Genomic DNA, 20,082 nt, shown 5'->3' with positions numbered 1-20,082 from the left:
CCCACAGCCTTTTTTGGTGTACAGGAAGACACTCCAACTAACTGAGCTAACTGGCTGGGGCACCCCTATATTTTTTAATGTTACTTTTACCCCAAAAAACTTCATTAATGGTTAATTAGATACTATGTGTTAGCCAAATATGTAACTTTAAAACTTGTTTTACTATCTACAAAAGGTTTTGTTAATTCTTTACAGCTTAGAACCCATACTTATTAAGATAACATTAATAATAATCCCAAAATAAGAGAGGATATAATAACATCTAAGGGTATAAATAACAGCCAAATTAAAAAGCTCTAAGTAAGGCAGCCATAAAGAATCTGTAGAGAATTATAGGGAATCTCTTGGAAGTTTTGGCAAAACAGAGCAAACACTAAACAGTTTTAAAGAACAGTAGAGTATAAAAATAAACATAATATCAGTAAATTTGGAAAACATAAAACAAACTATTAAAAATAACTTATTCAAAATAAAAAGGCTGAGAATTAGTATTGTTGAAAACTATAGAGCTAGAACTGGGTAATATATTTTAAATGACAATAAAAATAACTGTAATTTTGGAACATAATTGTAGAGACCTGTTGTTCCAAGGACATGAAAATAACTATGGCTTCCTAACAACAAAAGCTTTTATACTCCTTGGACTGCATTCATGCAAGAGGAAGATTAAAGGGGAGCAGTCAAAATGACTAAACTTCAACTTGGACTGAAGTATTGATTTGGTGGGCTTTTCTTGGCCAGAAGTGACCCACCAGCTTAAGATCAAGAGCCAAAGAACCCAGTGGAAATTTGTGCTCAATTTGGTGGGCTTTGAGGCCATCTCTGGGTAAATTAGCATCAACCTTATGGGAGGCCAGTCTTGAAGTAAGGAAGTCTCCCCAAGACCTGATTTCTTGAGACCACAACCTAGAGCAGGTCCCACTGTAAAATTATTCACATTCCTTGGAAAGAGAGAATAGGCACCAGTTGTGTCCATCGAAGGGGGACACTGTCCAGGTGTACCCTGGACATTTTTTGAAATCTCTGGGCTGCTTCTGCATCTGAAAAATAAGAAAAATAGCACAATGACAGACAACGAAAGAAGAAAAAGACAATCATCGGGCCTAAACACTTAAGGTCTATAAGAAATTAAGAAAGCAGACAAAATAGACAAAAAGACAAACAGCCATATCATTTGAAATGTATTATTCTGAAGGCAAGTACAACAGAGAAAAACACAAATTATTTTAAGCAAAGTAAGAAATGACTATAGCAACAAAAGTTATTTTGGAAAGAGCCAACTGGAGAAAACAACATATGTTAAGATATGTCAACCTGACACAAAAATAAGGTGGAATAAAGAACCTAGTCTCATTTGAAGCTGAAAAAAGCTGAATAATGAGAACTAGTGTCATGAACTTGGCTGCTTAACTGCCTTTGTGTAAGAAAACATCTCAGAACTTTGAACTTAGGAAATTCCAACTGGTCTCGCACCAGGTCACGAGCTCCATAGAGCAGGAACCTATTTCAACAAGCAGCTTTAAAAAGAACAAAAAAAACACAAAATACTTTAATATTTTTCATTTCTATTAATGATACATTTAAAAATGCAATAGTGCTAAAATCCATCAAAGCAAAATACAATGAATAAAAATTAAACTTACTCAGAAAGATGTTCAGAAGTTGGAATCCGAGCAGAAACTGAAATTAGAAAAAAAGTTTTCTATTTAAAACTGATGAAATATGATGAGCGAGAGCAATGATTTTATTAAGAATCTATATTGTGGCTGACCAAAAATAGTAAAAAAAATATCGAAAATCCAAAGTAACACAATTGTATATATACTTACCTTTCTCTACTACAACTTGACAAGTATGAGTTTCCTGCTGACTCAAGTGTGCAGCCATATTATCAAAGCCAGAAACATCAGCTAGGAAATCACAATCAAGGCACACCAGAGTAATGCCCCTAAAAAAAAAAAAAGCAAACAGTATAAAAGTTGTTTTATCTTTTATGAAAATCCATAAATAAGTTCAGTGATTATCTAAACTAGGGGTCCTCAAACTACGGCCCGCAGACCACATGCAAATACAAATATTGTATTTGTTCCCGTTTGTGTTTTTTTTTTTACTTCAAAATAAGATATGTGCAGTGTGCATAGGCATTTGTTCATAGTTTCTTTTTAAACTATAGTCCGGCCCTCCAACGGTCTGAGGGACAGTGAACTGGCCCCATTTAAAAAGTTTGAGGGCCCCTGATCTAAACTAATAATAGAGAAATAAGCAAATTAGCTGGGACGCCGTAACATCACAACCAAACAGCAGGGACCTGCATGGCGCCTGTCCGGGGCGAGGGACCTCAGGCCACGCCCCCCGCCCAAGCGCTGGGCTGGGAGACCTCAAGCCACCCCCCACTCAGGTGCTGGGCCAGGAGACCTCAGGCCGCATCCCCGCCCAGGCGCTGGACCAGGAGACCTCAGGCTGCGCTTCCGCCCAGGTGCTGGGCCAGGAGAACTCAGGCCGTACCTCCCCCCAGGCACTGGACCGGAGACCTCAGGTCTCACCCCTGCCCAGGCGATGGGCTGGGAGACCTCAGGCCGCTCCCCCTACCCCAGTGCTGGGCCCAGGGACCTGAGGCTGTGTCCCCGCCAGAGGGGCTTGACGGAGGTGGGGCCGGCTGGGTCTGGGTCTCACCCAATGGGGGTGGGGCCAGCCAGGTCTGGGTCTCCTGTGTTTTCAAAGCGCGTGCGGGTGGTGGGCGGGGACTTCACTCTAGGTCCCTCAGTGTGCCCCAGACTCTGACAGAAGGGAGATTTTCATATACATTTTACTAATTTTCTTTCATCTCTAACACTTCTTTTATAGAGAAAGGGCAAATGGCAATATTAAAATATTTCCTCTAATTAATTCCCTTTTAATGTGCAGAATTTTGTGCACCGAGCCACTAGTTTTTTCATAATTGGCTTGTTGTGTCAAACTGTTGATCTTATTTTTGTTATATAAACTTGGTATAACAAAAATAATTCTCTAGAAAAATGGCATAGCCATATCCAAATCATGCTATCATTTATTTACAGAAAGTATTCTTTTTATAAACTTTTACTTCTCAGACCAGTTGCTAAAAGCTAGGAGTTAAGAGACCTAAAGCCCAGTACTGGTTCCACTAACAACTTGTGTCACTGCAACAAGTCACAATCCACCTGTACCTCCATCATCTGCAATGCAAGGGTATAGTAATCATTCATTCAAACTATATTTACTAAGGCTGTCTTTACACATACTGTACTACTACTGTACTGTATTGTAAGTATAAGTGAAAAAAAATACAGTCTGTGCCCTAACAAATCTATAATCTAGTGTTTTATTTAGGTGAGAAAAAAATTAGAAGAGAAATGTTAAGGTTTTAAATATATACATCATGTAGTATACTACATGTCACTGATTGCATACTATGTGTTAAAGGTTTTTCTATATATTATTTTTATTCTTAATCACAACATATATTATTCTCACTTAACATTGAATTCGTTAATTAAAGTGAATTAGTTATTTCACGACTGAAGTCCAAAGCCTGAGTTCCCAATCATCCTTGCACTGTGAACTGGCCCACTTGCTGGGGCCTGAACTACTCGTTTCCTTACCAAACACCAAGTGCTGTAGTTCTTAAATGAAATATGTAATGATTATAAATTTTCAAAAAGCCTAGGAAACAATTTCCACAGTCATCAATACTTTCTGTTGCATTAAGGAACAGTTTTTAGACTCATTAGAATAAACTAGGTAGTATTTGCTACTTAAAATATTTAAACATAATTGGTATATTACAGTGTGTCACAGTGGCCTTAAGATTCTCCTAAAAATGTGTTTAAACATTTGATTTTTAGTTGAAAGGTATTTTTAAATATTATTAAGCCTGCAAAAGTATGTGAAGGTTTCAGAAAACTTAAAAGTTCACTATATGTTTAATTTATTATATTTTAAGAGTTAAGAACTTGGGAGCTTGTTTAGTCAAGCATTTAAAGTGCTGTTTAAAAGAAAAGGAAATATATTAAATGTATAAATGATGTTAAGTTGATTAAAAGAACTGGAGTTGCAAATGGGACTGTTTAAAAAACTTAGTCTGTTCAACTTAAATGAATCTTATCAAACATTAAAGGCCCTCTAGAAAGTGATTATTAAAATGTACTTGATTTCTAAATGCAATATTTTTACGTTAAACTTAAAAGCTTAAGGGAAGTTAAGATTTAAATAACTTTAGTGACTATATATATATATATATATATATATATATATATACACACACACACACATATACACACAGACACACACTAGTGGCCTGGCGAACAGATTCGTGCATATTGAAAGGAAATTAATTAGAAGGTGGCTGGTGGGGTGGGACTGGGCAAGACAGGCGAGACACACCCTGGAACCAACATCCCTCAGTCCCTCCCTGGCATCTTTGGAGTGAGCAGGGTCCTTCCAGCAGGTGGGGTCCCTTGGCCTGGCCTGTGGAGATCGGGCCTAAACCGGCTCTCTGACATCCCGAGGGGTCCTGGAGTGTGAGAGAGCACTCTGCAAAGTTGCTGTTGTACAGGGTGTGGAACTCAAACAAAAGTGGGCAGTAAACCAGATTTAGGGCCGACAGTGCCCCAGAACCAACGTAACCCACGGCTGAAGGTGGAATTGTGCAGCCCTGGGAGGAATCAGGCTCCCTCTACTCTGGCTTTGGGGTGCATCACCCAAGAACCGCCACTGCCAAATCACTGCAGCTCAGCAGCTCATGTTAAGTGTCTGCCCCCTCGTGGTCAGTGCACATCATAGCAACTAGTCAGATGGTGGGAGGGACACTTAGCATATTAGCCTTTTATATATGTAGATATGTTGATGTGTGTTCTTTTCTATTAACAAACTGCCCTCGCAGACACTAAAAGTGGTCTCAATGGTAAAAAGTAGCTAAATGCCTATTCTACAGGATATAGTTAATTGGACCAGGGTGGAATGCCTAAATCAAGCCTTCTCTAAACAAGAATTTGTAATTACAAATTTATAATAAAATTCCTTGATCTGGGAAAATGTAGGAGGCTCAGATTACTATTGGGTCATCAATAGACAGGACTGGGCTGCACAAAGAAAGGAGAATGGAAACCAACTCTAGAGAAATTAATGAAGACAAGATCATCCTGCCTCAGTGGGTTAGACTAGAGAAAAGTCATGTCAGTAAGTGATGGCTTTCTGGTTCCCTTTTTTGTTCTAGCTGTACTTCCTCCTCTCAGGGGCCTATGAGATTCTTTAGAATCCTGCTAATATATTATTTTTGCTTAGGTTAAAAAAAAGATCATGTAATGCTATCATTGTTACTGTCAATTTTACAAAGTCTAAAATATACTTTGGAAATTCACCACAAACTTTAAATATTTGAGCATTTTACCAATATACAAATACAAACAAGTAACATACCATAGACTGACTTCTCCCATGAAGCTCTACTGCAAGCATGTCAAACTCAAAGGCTAACACGGGCCAAATAAACAAGGTTTATGTGGGCCGCAAAAAAAAAAGCTTCAATTTCATAGAAACATAGGTTTATTTCAATAGAGACACATGCTGACAACGGGCTGAAATAAATGAGTAATCGTTAACATAAAATAATAGAACATCTTAATAAAAATTAATATTTTTTCTTAAACATTAACTTACCAGACACTGAATAACTGCACAAATTAATAAGGGTAACGCAAATAAACCTATTTTTCTTGCTCTCCGAAAGTGAAATATTTCCTGTTGCGCACACCAAACAAGTCAGTCCAAGACTAATGATGTGGCCATTGGCTGCTAAAATAATAGCTGCTAGTGTTAGTGGAGAGAAATGGTGCGCCTGCGCGTAAGGGAAATGAATGCAATGTGATTATAGTAGTCAGTCATCAGCGAACGTTGTAGTTCGTTATTATAATTATGTATAACAGGATATTGTAAAAATTAAGTTACAAAACTTTTATTCTTACATACCGTTATACTGGCTAGGCTGCAAAAATATTCGTTGTGGGCCACATGTGGCCGTGGGCCACGAGTTTGACATGCTTGGTCTACTGTGTATTTACACCTATATGTCACACTAGCATAACAAAACTGACCATAAAACTAAAATCATGTATTTCCTCCTCAAATCAACTCCTTCTGACTGTCTCATTATGCCCTTTCCTCTAACAATAAAGCTCAAACTATAATTATCTCTATATCTCCTCCCTTAAAATGGTCAATATGCCAAGCATTTTATAATATTAACAATTTATTGAGTACTTATTGTATGCCAGCCTAACAAATTTAGACATAGCATCTCATCTAAATCTTACACCCACCCAAAAAAACTATTAATTATCTTTTTATAGAGGACAGTTAACTTAGTATTCTACCAAGGACATAGAGATGGTTATGGTCAGGATCAGGTTTTAAATTGAGCACTTAGATTCCAGAGTCCATATTCTTAAAGAGATGCAATACCACCTCAACATTTTACTCAAGTCCTTACTAAATCATTCAAAACTACCAAATAGTTCTAATCTATAGAATTCATGCATCTAGAACTCACCCTACTGTTGAAGGTGAGAAGGGTATTTTCAATTCAACGTTCCTTAAGGTCTTACTTGATATTATGTAGAACATCTAAGGTTCTTGAGTGCCCTCCAAATTAAGCCCAAACTCCTCAGCCTTATTTTCAATGCTTTCACTGGCTCTAAGCTCAAAACCATTGCCCCAGACTTCAACCTTACTATATTAACTTCATGCTCCGTTCATTTGTTACTAGGTATTCTGTCTATAAGCCTTCTACTTTTTCATTTTTGTACTTTTATTAATGCTATTTCTTCCAACTTCAATGCCGCTGTGTCTCTTCTATCAGTATAAACAATATTCATCCTTTAAAGCAAAGTATAATTAACACCTATCCAGATTATTAAAATAACCTCTCCCCTTTGAAAAAAATAGTCTTCACTGCACTTATTAAAATCTTCCTTGCGGCCCTAACCGGTTTGGCTCAGTGGATAAAGGATTGGCCTGCGGACTGAAAGGTCCCAGGTTTGATTCCAGTCAAGGGCATGTACCTTGGTTGCAGGCACATCCCCAGTAGGAGGTGTGTAGGAGGCAGCTGATCGATGTTTCTCTCTCATTGATGTTTCTAACTCTCTATCCCTCTCCCTTTCTCTCTGTAAAAAATCAATAAAATATATTTAAAAATAAATCTTCCTAGCATTATTAGTTATTTATGTTCACCTATATCTCCCATCCAATAAACTGTATATTCCCTGAAGACTGGTTGTAAGACTTCATCATATTATGTACATGATAGATACATAATCTACACTAATAAAAGAGAAACATGGTAATTGGCGTACGACCGTTACCCTTTTCATTGGCTAATCAGCGAGATATGCAAATTAACTGTCAGCCAAGATGGCGGCGGGCAGCCAGGCAGCTTGAAACTAACATGAGGCTTGCTTGCCTCAGTGACGGAGGATCGTTGGAGGAAACCAACGTTCCCCGCCCGCGGCTGCAGGCCTCTGAGCTGGCAGTTTAAGAAACATTGTAACAAATACCACCTGACTTCAGCCAGCAGATTCACAGCATTGTATGCACAGGCCAGAAACCTACTTTCAGGAGCGAGGGCCTAAGAGCTGGAGCCAAGCCTCAAGCTAAAGCTGGCCCAGAATAAAAAAAAAAAAAAAAAAAAAAAAGGAAAAAAGGAGCGTTTGGGAGTTCAGTCACTCCCAGCCTGAAAACAGCCCTCAGCCCCTCACCCAGACTGGCCAGGCACCCCAGTGGGGACCCCCACCCTGAAGGGTGTGTGACCAGCTGCAAACAGCCATCATCCCCTCACCCAAGCTGGCCAGGCACCCCAGTAGGGACCCCCACCCTGATCCAGGACACCCTTCAGGGCAAACCAGCTGGCCCCACCCATGCACCAGGCCTCTACCCTATATAGTAAAAGGTAATATGCCTCCCAGCACCGGGATCAGCATGACAGGGGGCAGCGCCCAAACACCCTGATCGGCCCTGCTCTATGTGTGACGGTGCGGCACCCCAACGGCCCCCCCCCCCCAGGCCCTGCTCTGTGTGTGACGGGGTAGAGCCATAACCTCCCCATCGGCCCTGCCCTGAGTGTGAGAGTGGCGGCGCCCCAACCCCCTGATCGGCCCTGCTCTGTGGGTGATAGAGGGCGGCGCCCCAACCCACTGATCCGCCCTGCTCTGTGTGTGACAGGGGACGGTGCCCCAACTCCCCTATCGGACCTACTCTGTGAGTGACAGGGGGGAGCTCCTCAACCCCCTGATTAGCCTTGCTCTGTGCATGACAGGGTACGGAGCCCCAACCCCCTGATGGGCCCTGCTCTGTGGGTGATAGAGGGCGGCGCCCCAACCCACTGATCTGCCCTGCTGTGTGTGTGACAGGGGACAGTGCCCCAACTCCCCTATCGGACCTACTCTGTGAGTGATGGGGGGAGCTCCCCAACCCCCTGATGGGCCCTGCTCTGTGCATGACAGGGTACAGAGCCCCAACCCCCTGATGGGCCCTGCTCTGTGTGTGACAGGGGGCAGTGCCCCAACCCCCGGATTGGCCCTGCTCTGTGCGTGACAGGGTGGTGCCCCAACCCCCCAATCGGCCCTGCTCTGAGCCCGACCAGGGGCTGCACCTAGGGATTGGGCCTGCCCTCTGCAACCCGGGAGCAGGCCTAAGCCAGCAGGTCGTTATCTCCCAAGGGGTCCCAGACTGCTAGAGGGCACAGGCCGGGCTGAGGGACCCCCCTCCCCCCCGAGTGCACAAATTTTTGTGCACCAGGCCTCTAGTAAAGAGATAAAGAATGAATATTCCATTATAATAAAGGATTATAAAAAAAATACTGTTCTATACAATTATAAGTATGCTATACTCCATTCATAGGAATTGACTTATTTTCAACTTGATAACTATTGAAGTAGAGGGAAAAAATCCCAGATTTTTAAAATAACATAGATCACTTAAAAACAGAACACACAATTAAGCTTGACAACAGTGAGATAAGACTAAAACTAAAATTTCATCTTTAAAATGAAAACCTTTTAATTCTTTTTTTTATTGCTTAAAATATTACAAAGAGTATTACATATGTCTCCTCCCCCTCCCCCCCCCTTGACATTCCCCCGGTCTCCCCCCCCACCCCCAGCGTCTTATGTCCATTGGTTATGTTTATATGCATGCATAGAAGTCCTTCGGTTGATCTCTTACCACCCCCCTTCTCGCCCCCCAACTCTCCCCAGCCTTCCCACTGTAGTTTGACAGTCTGTTTGATACTGCTCTGCCTCTGTATCTATTTTTGTTCATCAGTTTATAATGGTCTTTATTATCCATGAATGAGTGAGATCATGTGGTATTTTTCTTTCACTGACTGGCTTATTTCACTTAGCATAATGCTCTCCAGTTCCATCCATGCTGTTGCAAATGGTAAGAATTCCTTCTTTTTTACAGCAGCATAGTATTCCATTGTGTATATGTACCACAGTTTTTCTTTTAATTCTTATAAAAATTTTTAGTAAAGGCAACATCTAATATAACTTAATCTATTTCACTGAACTCAATTAATGCTTTAAAATTACCACTAAAATACTTTTTAAACTGAATCAAATTTCATTTCCCTGTAAGCTACTGGTCCAACATCGTAGATGGGAGCTAGTGTCCACATAAATCATTTTCAACCTATACTTTAATTTATTCAACAAATATTTACTGAGTATACTAATCAATGCATGTCATAGACAAAAATCCAAACCACAGAGATTCGAGTAATAGGACACAGAAAATTAAAAAGGTAAAGCACAGCCCTGGCTGGTTTGGCTCACTGGATAGAGCAGCCATGGGCAAATTACGGCCCGCGGGCCGAATCCAGCCCGTTTGAAATGAATAAAACTAAAAAAAAAAAAAAAGACCATACCCTTTTATGTAATGATGTTTACTTTGAATTTATATTAGTTCACACAAACACTCCATCCATGCTTTTGTTCTGGCCCTCCGGTCCAGTTTAAGAACCCACTGTGGCCCTCGAGTCAAAAAGTTTGCCCACCCCTGGGACAGAGCGTCGGCCTGCGGACTCAAGGGTCCCAGGTTCGATTCCAGTCAAGAGCATGTACCTTGGTTGTGGGCACACCCCACTAGGGAGTGCGCAGGAGGCAGATGATTGATGCTTCTCTCTCTCATTGATGTTTCTAACTCTCAATCCCTCTCCCTTTCTCTCTGTAAAAAATCAATAAAATATATTGAATAAATAAATAAAAAGGTAAAGTACAAGGTATATCAGATGAAAGATGAAATTGATTTCTAGAGAAAAATTAAGCAAAAAAGGAGGTAGGGAGAGATGGAGTGAAGCACAGGGGAAAGAATACAATTTAAAATTTTTGTTCTCTTTTTACTTCATTTTGACACCACTTGTTATTACTAAAACAAATTCAGCAAAAGAATATAGGCTATTCATATCTCTAGTCTAAGGACAGTAGCAGACATTTAGATTTCCAAATTGGACATCCCAACATCAGGTTTAAAATAAAAAGCACAATGAGTTACCACCTTACACCCACTAGGTAGCTATAATAAAAAAGATATAACAACAAATGTAGGCAAAGATGTGGAGAAACTTGAACCCTCATATGCTGCTAGTGGGAATCCTATATAATAAAATAGAAACATGCAAATTAACCGCCCCTCTGTTACACTCATGCCACGCCCACAAGCCAATCAGGAGTGATTATGCAAATTAACCCAACTAAGATGGCAGCAGCCACAGAGCTGGAGCGAGCAGGAGGCTTGGGTTGCCCCTGGCGATGGAGGAAGCCAAGCTTCCCGCCTGCCCTGGCAGGCCCTGTCTCCGCTCAAGGCTACAAAGTTCCAATTATAGAAGATAAATAAATCCCAGATACCTGCTTCCAGCCAACAGTGGCCTCTGCTCAAGGAGGGGCTGGGAGCCTGGGTTGCCAGGACCTGGGCTCCGCTCAAAGCTACAAAGTTTCAATTATAAAAGAAAAATAAATCCCAGAAAAAAATAGAAAAAAGAAAAAAAGGAGAGGCTAGGAGCTTGGGTCACTGGGGGGCTTGGCCAGCCTGAAAATGGCCCTCAGCCCCTCACCCAGGCTTGCTTAGGCACCCCAGCAGGACCCCCACCCTGATCCGGGACACCCTTCAGGGCAAACCAGCTGTCCCCCACCCATGCACCAGGCCTCTATCCTATATGGTAAAAGGGTAATATGCAAACTGACCCTAACAGCAGAATGACTGGGAATGACTGGTCACTATGACACACACAGTGACCACCAGAGGGCAGATGCTCAATGCAGGAGCTGCCCCCTGGTGGTCAGTGCGCTCCCATAGGGGGAACTCTGCTCAGCCACAAGCCAGGCTGATGGCTGCCAGCACAGTGGTGGTGGCAGGAGCCTCTCCTGCCTCCTTAGCAGAGTTAAGGATGTCCGAGTGCAGCTGAGGCCTGCTCCCCGCTGGCAAGTGGACATCCTTCGAGGGCTCCCTGTCTGCCAGAGGGATGTCTGACTGCCCACTTAGGCCCGTTCCCCCCGGGGAGCGGGCCAAAGCCAGCAGGTGGACATCCCCAGAGGGGTTGCAGACTGCGAGAGGGCACAGGCCGGGCTGAAGCCCCCCCGCCCCCCAGTGCACAAATTTTTGTGCACCGGGCCTCTAGTATAAGATAGTTGAGATACTTTGTAAAGCAGTCTGGCAGATCCTCAAAGGCTCAACAGTTACCATATAACCCAGCAATTCCAATCCCAGATATATACTAAAGAGAAACGAAAAAGACATGCCCAGACAAAAACTTTTACACAAATGTTCATAGCAGCATCTATAATAATAATGGCTTCAAAGTTAAAATAACCTAATGGATAAACAAACTATGGTATACCCATACAATGGAATACTACTGAGCAATAAAAAATGACGTACTGATATATACACGTGAACATGTAAAATATGCTAAATGGAAGAAGCCAATCATAAAAGATCACATAATGTACCATTCCATTTATATGAAATGTCCAGAATAGGCAAATCTATATAAACAGACAGAAGATTAGAGGTTACTTTTGGTGGAATTGGAAGGAAATGGGGATAACCTTAATGAGTACAGAATTACTGTTTGGAGTGATAAAAATGTACTAATATTAACTGTGGCGATGACTGCACAACTTGGTGAATAGATTAAAAAACTATTAATTATACAATTTAAGTGTGTGAATTGCATGATATATGAATTATATCTCATTGAAGATATTATGTAAAAAATTTAAGTCATAAAGTTTTTCAATAGAAAGAATTTTAAAAAATCAACTAGTTACCTGAGATTTCTTGAATGCTCCTTAAAAATACAAAACCTTTTACTTGGGCGGTTACTGTGAAAGCTGGAGAGACAAAACAGATTTTATTAGTTTTATTCTATAGTATTCACATTAATTTATAGCTATATTTCAAGTCTATAATTAAGTTTCTAGTTTTGAGTAAAACATCATGGTATAAATAAAATAATGTTTGTCATCCTGGGTAATTCTATATTTTATCTTACACTCCATTTTACCTATTTTCTAATATACAAATTTCCCTATGTATTTGCTTATATAATCAGTACCCTTATCATTACACAAAGTAAATATTCAAGTTTTTTAAAAAGTAAAGCACAGATTAATTTTCTTATCTGTTGAAGAGTTAAAAGCAATTTTAATTTTTTGCTAATTTTTTACTATGATATAAACAGTTATCAAGAATAATCATTAAATTGTTTTCTAATCTTAACATATTCATGTTGGGGAGGGAGGGGTAGAGTCTAAATGATCTTCTTGCAAGTAAACAATACACAAGCTAAATGCCACTGTTTAGCATTTATAAAATCAAACATTTAGAGAGTTCTTTGTAGTTACTAGCAGGGGTTTAAAAAAAATTTAAAGCAAAACTCATGAGTCAAAATAATGCTTCCACTAAGCACAGAACAGAAAACCCTAAACAACCTTTGTAACCAAATATTGCTTTTATATACCCTTTTATATGTTTTTATTGATTTCAGAGCGAGGTAGGGAGAGAGAATCATTGTTCATGCCTCCTGTATGCCCCCTATTGGGGATTGAGCTGAAACTTAGGCATATGCCCTGACCTAGAATCCAACTGTGACCTCCTGGTTCATGGGTCGATGCACAACCACTGAGCAACACTATATACCCTTTTATATATGGTAAGGAATGCTTCCCTGTACTAGAAAGACAGGATTAGTTTAACACAATATCACTAAAAGTGGAGTCATGGATTTAAAATCAGCATCACCTGGGGACTGTAGACAGGAAGCCAGCTATACAGTTACTTAACTGTCCTTCTACTGACAATTAGTTAGAACCAATAAATCTATACAAAATATACACGAAACTCAAGCATATCTTATGAAAATTCAGTACTCTGTCTTATTTATTGTATAGGAATAATATTATTTTACCAACATTCTTTTTCTTTGGTAATTTTTTAAATCACTCTTCAAAGCCTACGTGAAATATCATTTATAGGACACCTTCCCTTATCTCTTCTTTAAAGAATTTGTTCTTACCTCCACTGTGCTCTCATGGTAATTTGTTTATCACATTAAGCTAGGTAAATAGTATATCTCTCCTACTAAATTGTGAAAACCAATGGCAAGGACTTTATCCACAACAGCTAATATTGACAACTTAGAAAAAAATAGCTATAATTACTCGAATGCTTCCTAAATGCAAATCATATTATTAAGCACTTTAAATCTTACATTTCCTTTAATAATCAGAGTAACTTTCATTTGAAGAAAATAAAACTGGGAGTCAGACTAAATAACTTGCCAAACGTCACAAAGAAAATTAATAGATAAATTGTGAAGCTTAGATTAAAATAAGGATTTTTCTGATTCTTCTCCATGAGCCTGTCATACTTCTTAGCAAACAGCAAACTCCACTAGAAAAGGAGATATTAACATACAGTACTTATGGCTGCTAACTTTATTATATGTAGAGAAAAAGCCTTCTTATACATCACGTTGAGGAAAAATACTAACATACAGCAATTTGTTTGGATTATTTTAGGAGTCTCCTATTGCTACCTAAAAGCTATAAGGTGTAATAAAACTACCACACTCAAATAATGCTCCACTTAAAAAAAATCCTTAAAAATTACATGTTTAATGATCTACCTTGAAAGAGTCTTATTCCAAAAATGCTCCAATTGCATCACTACTTCTGAATATCCTCTTTTGAGATTTTATGTAGAGCCTTTTATAATTATAACAAATAATAACTATCAATTGCTGTTTGTAATGTTGTAGATGACATGGTAAATACAAAGAGCCCCGTCTTTCAAGGAGATATTCAGACACAAACAAATGTAATAGAAGGCAGAATCAATGAACAGTACACAACTCAAAGGAAGGAATGATCCTTGTGAGTGGTTGTGGTGACCAAACATTTCAAAGAAGGCCAACTGAAAGGAAGGACAGGGACTAACAAAAATAAGGAAAACCACTATCAAAAATGAGTACAGGAAGAGATTTTACTCTGGAAAAGAGTAGTCAACTCAGGAGGATGGGAGTCTTTATAGAAAGAATGACTGGGGCAGATTTAAGACCAGAGGGGAAAAGACCAATTGAGAGTACAGAGGTGGTATGGATAGGAATTAAATGTACTCATCCTCTGGAGAAAATGTAACTTCTGAACCTACAGAACTCAAGGTTATAACAAGAATCCAAAATGGGCAGTGGTACTGATGGGCCATTCAATGGGAGATACCAAAGGCAGTGAGGCAAGAGCACCAGTGAAGTAGAGAAAAAGGAAAGGGGATCTACCACACCCTAAGAGTGGCAGTGGAAGCTTTCAGTTCCATAGGAAGCTAATAATGAATAAGAGCTTCGCATGTGTGATGACAATGAAATGCAAGGTTGGGGCTCACTGAGGAATTGGGAAAAGGGTATGGGAGTCGGGCTCATTGAAAATGTTTTGGAACAGAATGGATTTGGAGGTTGTATAGGACAAGTGGGAAGTATATGATAAATGAGAGTTGGAAGGGTAGAATGACACAAGATTTTCCAATCTGAACCCCTGTAAATTAAGGTCAGATTTAAAGCCCCATTTGGGGCAGCAGCATATTTGTCACAGAATAAGAAGCTTCACACAGACGTATACTGGGAGAAGGAACACTTGAGGCCTGGTTTAGAGGAAATGGAATATAGGTGTATACCACTGCAGTAGTTGGGAGGCAAAGTGGCAAAATGCAGGAGGTGGGGTATGCAGGAAGCCATGCAAAGTGGCAAATCAAGAGAACTTCATGAGCTTAAGAAACTTGGAACAGTGAGTTATTTCCAGCTGGTGCTCCAGTCAAACAGATGATGCCCTGAAAGAGTTATCTGGGTGGCAGTTGTCTGATTTCTGCAGATGATATAATGTTTGGCTTAATTTTGTTCCTTTTAGATGCCAGTGAGTCAAAGGAAATTTTCTATAAAATAATTAAAAATATACAGTTGGCTCTCTGGAAAACTAAGCATTAAAGTGGAAAGATTTAAAGTTGAAAGGTAAAAGTGACATTGGTTAAGTTACCAGCAATGGAAATGTAAAGAGGCAAGAATGTTGGAGAAAGAAAAGGCAATGAAGTAGAGGAGTAGCCAAAAAGGAAGAAGAAAAAGAGTGGTAACAGTTTAACAGAAGCTGAGGAGAATAGTTTCAAAAGTGAATGACAACACAGATCATCTTTAAAGGGCATGGTTAGTTGGCAGGTGGGGATGATACTCAAATTTAAGGGTAAAGAAATAATAAGCTAGTAACAAACACTTTGTACCAATGTAAAACAGTGAGAGAAAGACAAGAAATAAGGAAAGTAGGCAGTAGAGACAAATCTCCATCTTAAAAAAAAAACCAAAACCTCAAAATGTGTGTAGCCCTAGCTGGTTTGGCTTAGTGGATAGAGTGTCAGCCTGCAAACTGAAGGGTCCTGGGTTCTGGGTTCGTTCCTGGCCAAGGGCATGCACCTCGGTTACAGGCTCCTCCCCGGCCCTGGTTGGGGCATGTGCAAAGAGGCAAATAATCAATGTGTTTCTCTCACATCAGTATTTCTCTCTGTCTTTCCCTCTCTCTTCTACTCTTTCTGAAATCAATGGAAAAATATCCTCCGGTGAGGATTAAAAAAAAAAAATGTAAGCAGAAGGAACCTGGTTGAGAGGAGATAAAGTAGCAAGTTAAGTGAATAAGGTGGTGGAAGAACCAGAAGAGATGAGGAATAGGGTTAACTCTGTAGAAGTAGAACATCAGGGTTAACTTTGTAGAAGGAGAACATCATTATTTCTGAGATCAACGTTGGGATGAAGATAATAGGGAAAAAAAATTGTTCAGATATAAACGAGTTAGGTTAAGAATTCTAAAAGAGCCCAGCTGGTGCGGCTCAGCTGGTAGTCCCAAGCGGTCACCGGTTAGATTCCCAGCAAGGTCACATGCTTGGGGTTTCAGGCTCGACCCCCAGTAGAGGGTGTGCAGGAGGCAGCCATCTGATGTTTCTCTCATCACTGTTTCTATCTCTCCCTCTCCCTTCCTCTCTTTCTAAAATCAATAAAAACATTTTTTTTTTAAAGAAATCTAGCCCTAACCGGTTTGGCTCAGTGGATAGAGCGTCAGCCTGCGGACTCAAGGGTCCCAGGTTCGATTCCGGTCAAGGGAATGTACCTTGGTTGCGGGCACATTCCTGAGTGGGGGATGTGCAGGAGGCAGCTGATCGATGTTTCTCTCTCATCGATGTTTCTAACTCTCTATCCCTCTCCCTTCCTCTCTGTTAAAAATCAATAAAATATATTTAAAAAAAAGAAATCTAGAACAAAAACAAAGCAACAATCAAATCAGATCACCCTGAGGGTGAGGTTGACTATAAAGTTAGAGAAGTGCTGTTGGACTTTGGAAAGAGGAGTCAAAGCTCTGAAAGTGACAGGGAAATATTAATTCAAAAGAAATAAACATACATATGATGAGATTATAATGCTACAAGGTAAAAAGGGGGATACAATAACTTAAAAGTTGATGTAAAGTGCTGGCACAAAAAGTAAGGTATCATAAGGTTAGGTTAATTAAGGGGGGTGGGGAGGAGGGAGAACTGTGAGAAAGGTGTGGAAGCAATCAAGAAAGGTGGGAGAATTCTTGAGAGGAGCAGCTGATAATTATCAGAAAGTAACATAAAGGTCATGTTATGATTTATGAGAAAATCACTTTCATTATACTTTAATTCTGACTTTTTTAAAAAGGAAACAATCTAACTAGTTTATATCTGAACAATTTTTTACTATTTTTAACAAATAAAATCCATCCTAAAAGATGATTCTACTAATAAGATACAAATGAATGTGATCTGTGAGGCTTTCTCTACATACTGTACATATATACTAGGTACTCAAATATTCTAAGTTGAGTGAATTAATGAAAAAATTCCAATAATGGCATCATAACTAGAATAGTTTCTCATTTTACTGACTGAATGCAAGGATAGATAGCTTGACAGATAGGTGGACAGAGGGATGAGAGAGAAACAGATTCAATCAAGTTCTTAGCACCACTGAAAATCCTGGAGTCTCTCAAAGTGACTGCTTTGAAGAGAATAACACTCATGAGATTACATGCATTTGTTTGGTAAATATATTTGAAACATTTAAATTTTTATCTTTAAAAATAACCATTTTGAAAGTCCTATAGGAAAAAGAAATTCCCATCAAAAACTATTTCTCAAACAGACCTATATAATTTATTTAGTCTAAATGTTCTTACAATTTTAGTTACAGTAATTTTATGAGTTACTATGCTGGAAAACAGTACCAGACATTATCCTAGAAATTCTCTATTGCTAGATGTTTTTAGCTCCTTGAACAGAAAAATTGGTTTCTAACAGGATAACTGTTTTTAAAAACCAAACCTGTTGTATTATAATTCAATTGGTAATTACAGATGTTTAACTCATCTTACCTCATCATATGATTCACATAGGCTTTGCTACAGCTAGTGTTGTATCTGCAAAAACTACAGTGGACATATGTAGGAAAGTGATTTGAAAGATCTTTTATTTCGGAAAAACACTCAATGCACCTTTGAATTCCCCGACGATACCTTATGGAGATATAAAGAAAATGGTAACAATATATTTTAAAACAAAAATAATAAGGGAGAGCTTTATTAATGTTCTGTTAATTAAAACCACGCTGTTTAAATGAACATATTTAAACAGACTTATAACTTGAAAATTTGCTATGAAACAACAGCTAGGATAAGTGTAATATCAGTTAATGCCTGTCACTGGAATAAAAGAAATTAACCAATTCAAATGTCATAAGATAGAAGCATAATATATAATAATACCAATATAATAGATGAATATTATAGGAAAAATATAGGAAAGTACTGTTCAACAAGGGTTGTTAAAAAAAAAAAAAAACACTTATATTATTTGCTTGGTCTTTATGCCATAAATGATAGCATATGAAAGTTGAGAGTTGTATACATTTAGATTAAATAAAGGTTTTATTCTTTTATTTAAGATTAAATTAGTATTATATATCAGTAATAAAAGATTACCTTAAGCTCCTCAATGCTGTATTGACTTTACTTTTTCTGTTGCTACTAGCCAAAGTGCTTTGTTTTTTTTGCATATTAGAGACTTTTGATTTGAATTTAGATTTACTTCCATTAGGCTTACTTGTAGTAGGTTTACTTGCATTAGATTTAGTTGTAGTAAATTTACTTGTGTTAGATTTTGTGGGATTTTTAGCAGTTACACATTTTGTTCTCGGAGGTGAGGCCTGAAGGGTAGAAGTGTTTGTACTAATGGAAGGTACAGTTGAAGATCCTGATTGAAGAGGTCCAACTGAAGCTCGAATAGTAACCTACAAAAACAGAGATAATATTTACTTTAGATAATTAATCCTTGCCTAAGTATTAAAATATCACCATGTAACAAAAAAGTTAAATATCAAGTATTTTTAAAAGAATAAGTATAAACTATAATTGGACAAGTCTTTCATTTATTTTAAATACTTAAATGAAATTAAAATTTAATATTTACTTACATTTTTATACTGATCAGTTAAATGTTGTTATTAATGGATAATTAGGAATTATATGGGTATTAAAAAGAGCACATTCCATAGCTATCTTTATGCTCTGATATAATTTAAAATATTTATATAGAGGTCAAAATTTAAATCTCAAAACCTGAAAAATAACTCTGGAAAGGCCTGCATTACCCTTTGCCCTGCATTACCCACAGTAAGTGTGCCCTGCATTACCTACAGTAAATGTGACCTCCTCTTTCCAGGGGCTCATTTAGCAGAATTTATGTTTACAAAGGTTGTGGGGTGGGAGGGGCTACATCAATTCAATATACTTCATGGAGAGTGTAATAACATTTAGAATTTCCTTAAAGAGAACTAATATAAAGCTTATGAGGTAGTATTCAAAAATTATATTAGTTTAGTTGACAATGGAAAACACAAACGCCTACCAACATTCTCATTAATCATATGACTATTCTCCCCTCATGTATTTATTATGAGTAGTCTATGAGGAAGTCCTATAAAACATGTGTGGCAGCATACAAAAGCAACGAACTAGGAATCAGATTTGAAGTTAAATCTCATACAACTCCTTCCTAGTCACGTGGCCTAGAATAAGTAACTTATCCTCTCTAAGCTTCTTTACCTAAATACTATGGGGCAATACCTGCTTTGTTTATCTCACCAGATTGCTGTATGAATTAAATAAAAGAATCTATGAAAAAGCATACTGAAAGCCTAATTCTAAGGTGCAAGAAAAACATTTAGTATCATTATTAATAGTATTATTGCTATTATCATTAATAAGGGAAAATATGAGAGAGGACTGCACCGCTTACATTCATGTTATGCATGTCTAGTCCCAGCATGGAATGAATGGATTGCAGGGAAGGATGCTGGATAGCTTCTCTTGCTCTAGGTCTTCAGAGCATGGCTTTATATTGTTTAGTTAATTCAAATAACAGACATACCCACATTCAAAGGTAAGTACCCAAAGCCAAATATAAATG

The 20,082-nt window shown here is 38.7% G+C and overlaps 1 protein-coding gene across 2 annotated transcripts in view; it reads right to left on the bottom strand.

Moving 5' to 3' along the window:
* The window catches only part of ZNF280D (zinc finger protein 280D), a 115,541-nt gene that overhangs the window by 22,319 nt on the left and 73,140 nt on the right, over nucleotides 1-20,082 (bottom strand). For both annotated transcript variants that reach the window (XM_081093317.1, XM_081093318.1), the window contains 5 exons: nucleotides 18,597-18,904; nucleotides 17,991-18,131; nucleotides 12,339-12,401; nucleotides 1,830-1,948; nucleotides 1,644-1,680 (listed from right to left, as the gene is read on the bottom strand). In XM_081093317.1, the coding sequence (XP_080949443.1) occupies nucleotides 1,644-1,680; nucleotides 1,830-1,948; nucleotides 12,339-12,401; nucleotides 17,991-18,131; nucleotides 18,597-18,904 (668 nt within the window). The remainder of the gene's footprint in view (nucleotides 1-1,643; nucleotides 1,681-1,829; nucleotides 1,949-12,338; nucleotides 12,402-17,990; nucleotides 18,132-18,596; nucleotides 18,905-20,082) is intronic.

The sequence above is a fragment of the Myotis nattereri genome, assembly GCF_964212035.1.
Source record: "Myotis nattereri genome assembly, chromosome: 1".
NCBI classification, from domain to species: Eukaryota; Metazoa; Chordata; class Mammalia; order Chiroptera; family Vespertilionidae; genus Myotis; species Myotis nattereri.
The sequence above is the reverse complement of the archived record's forward strand: the minus strand, read 5'-3'. Positions and strand labels throughout refer to the sequence as shown.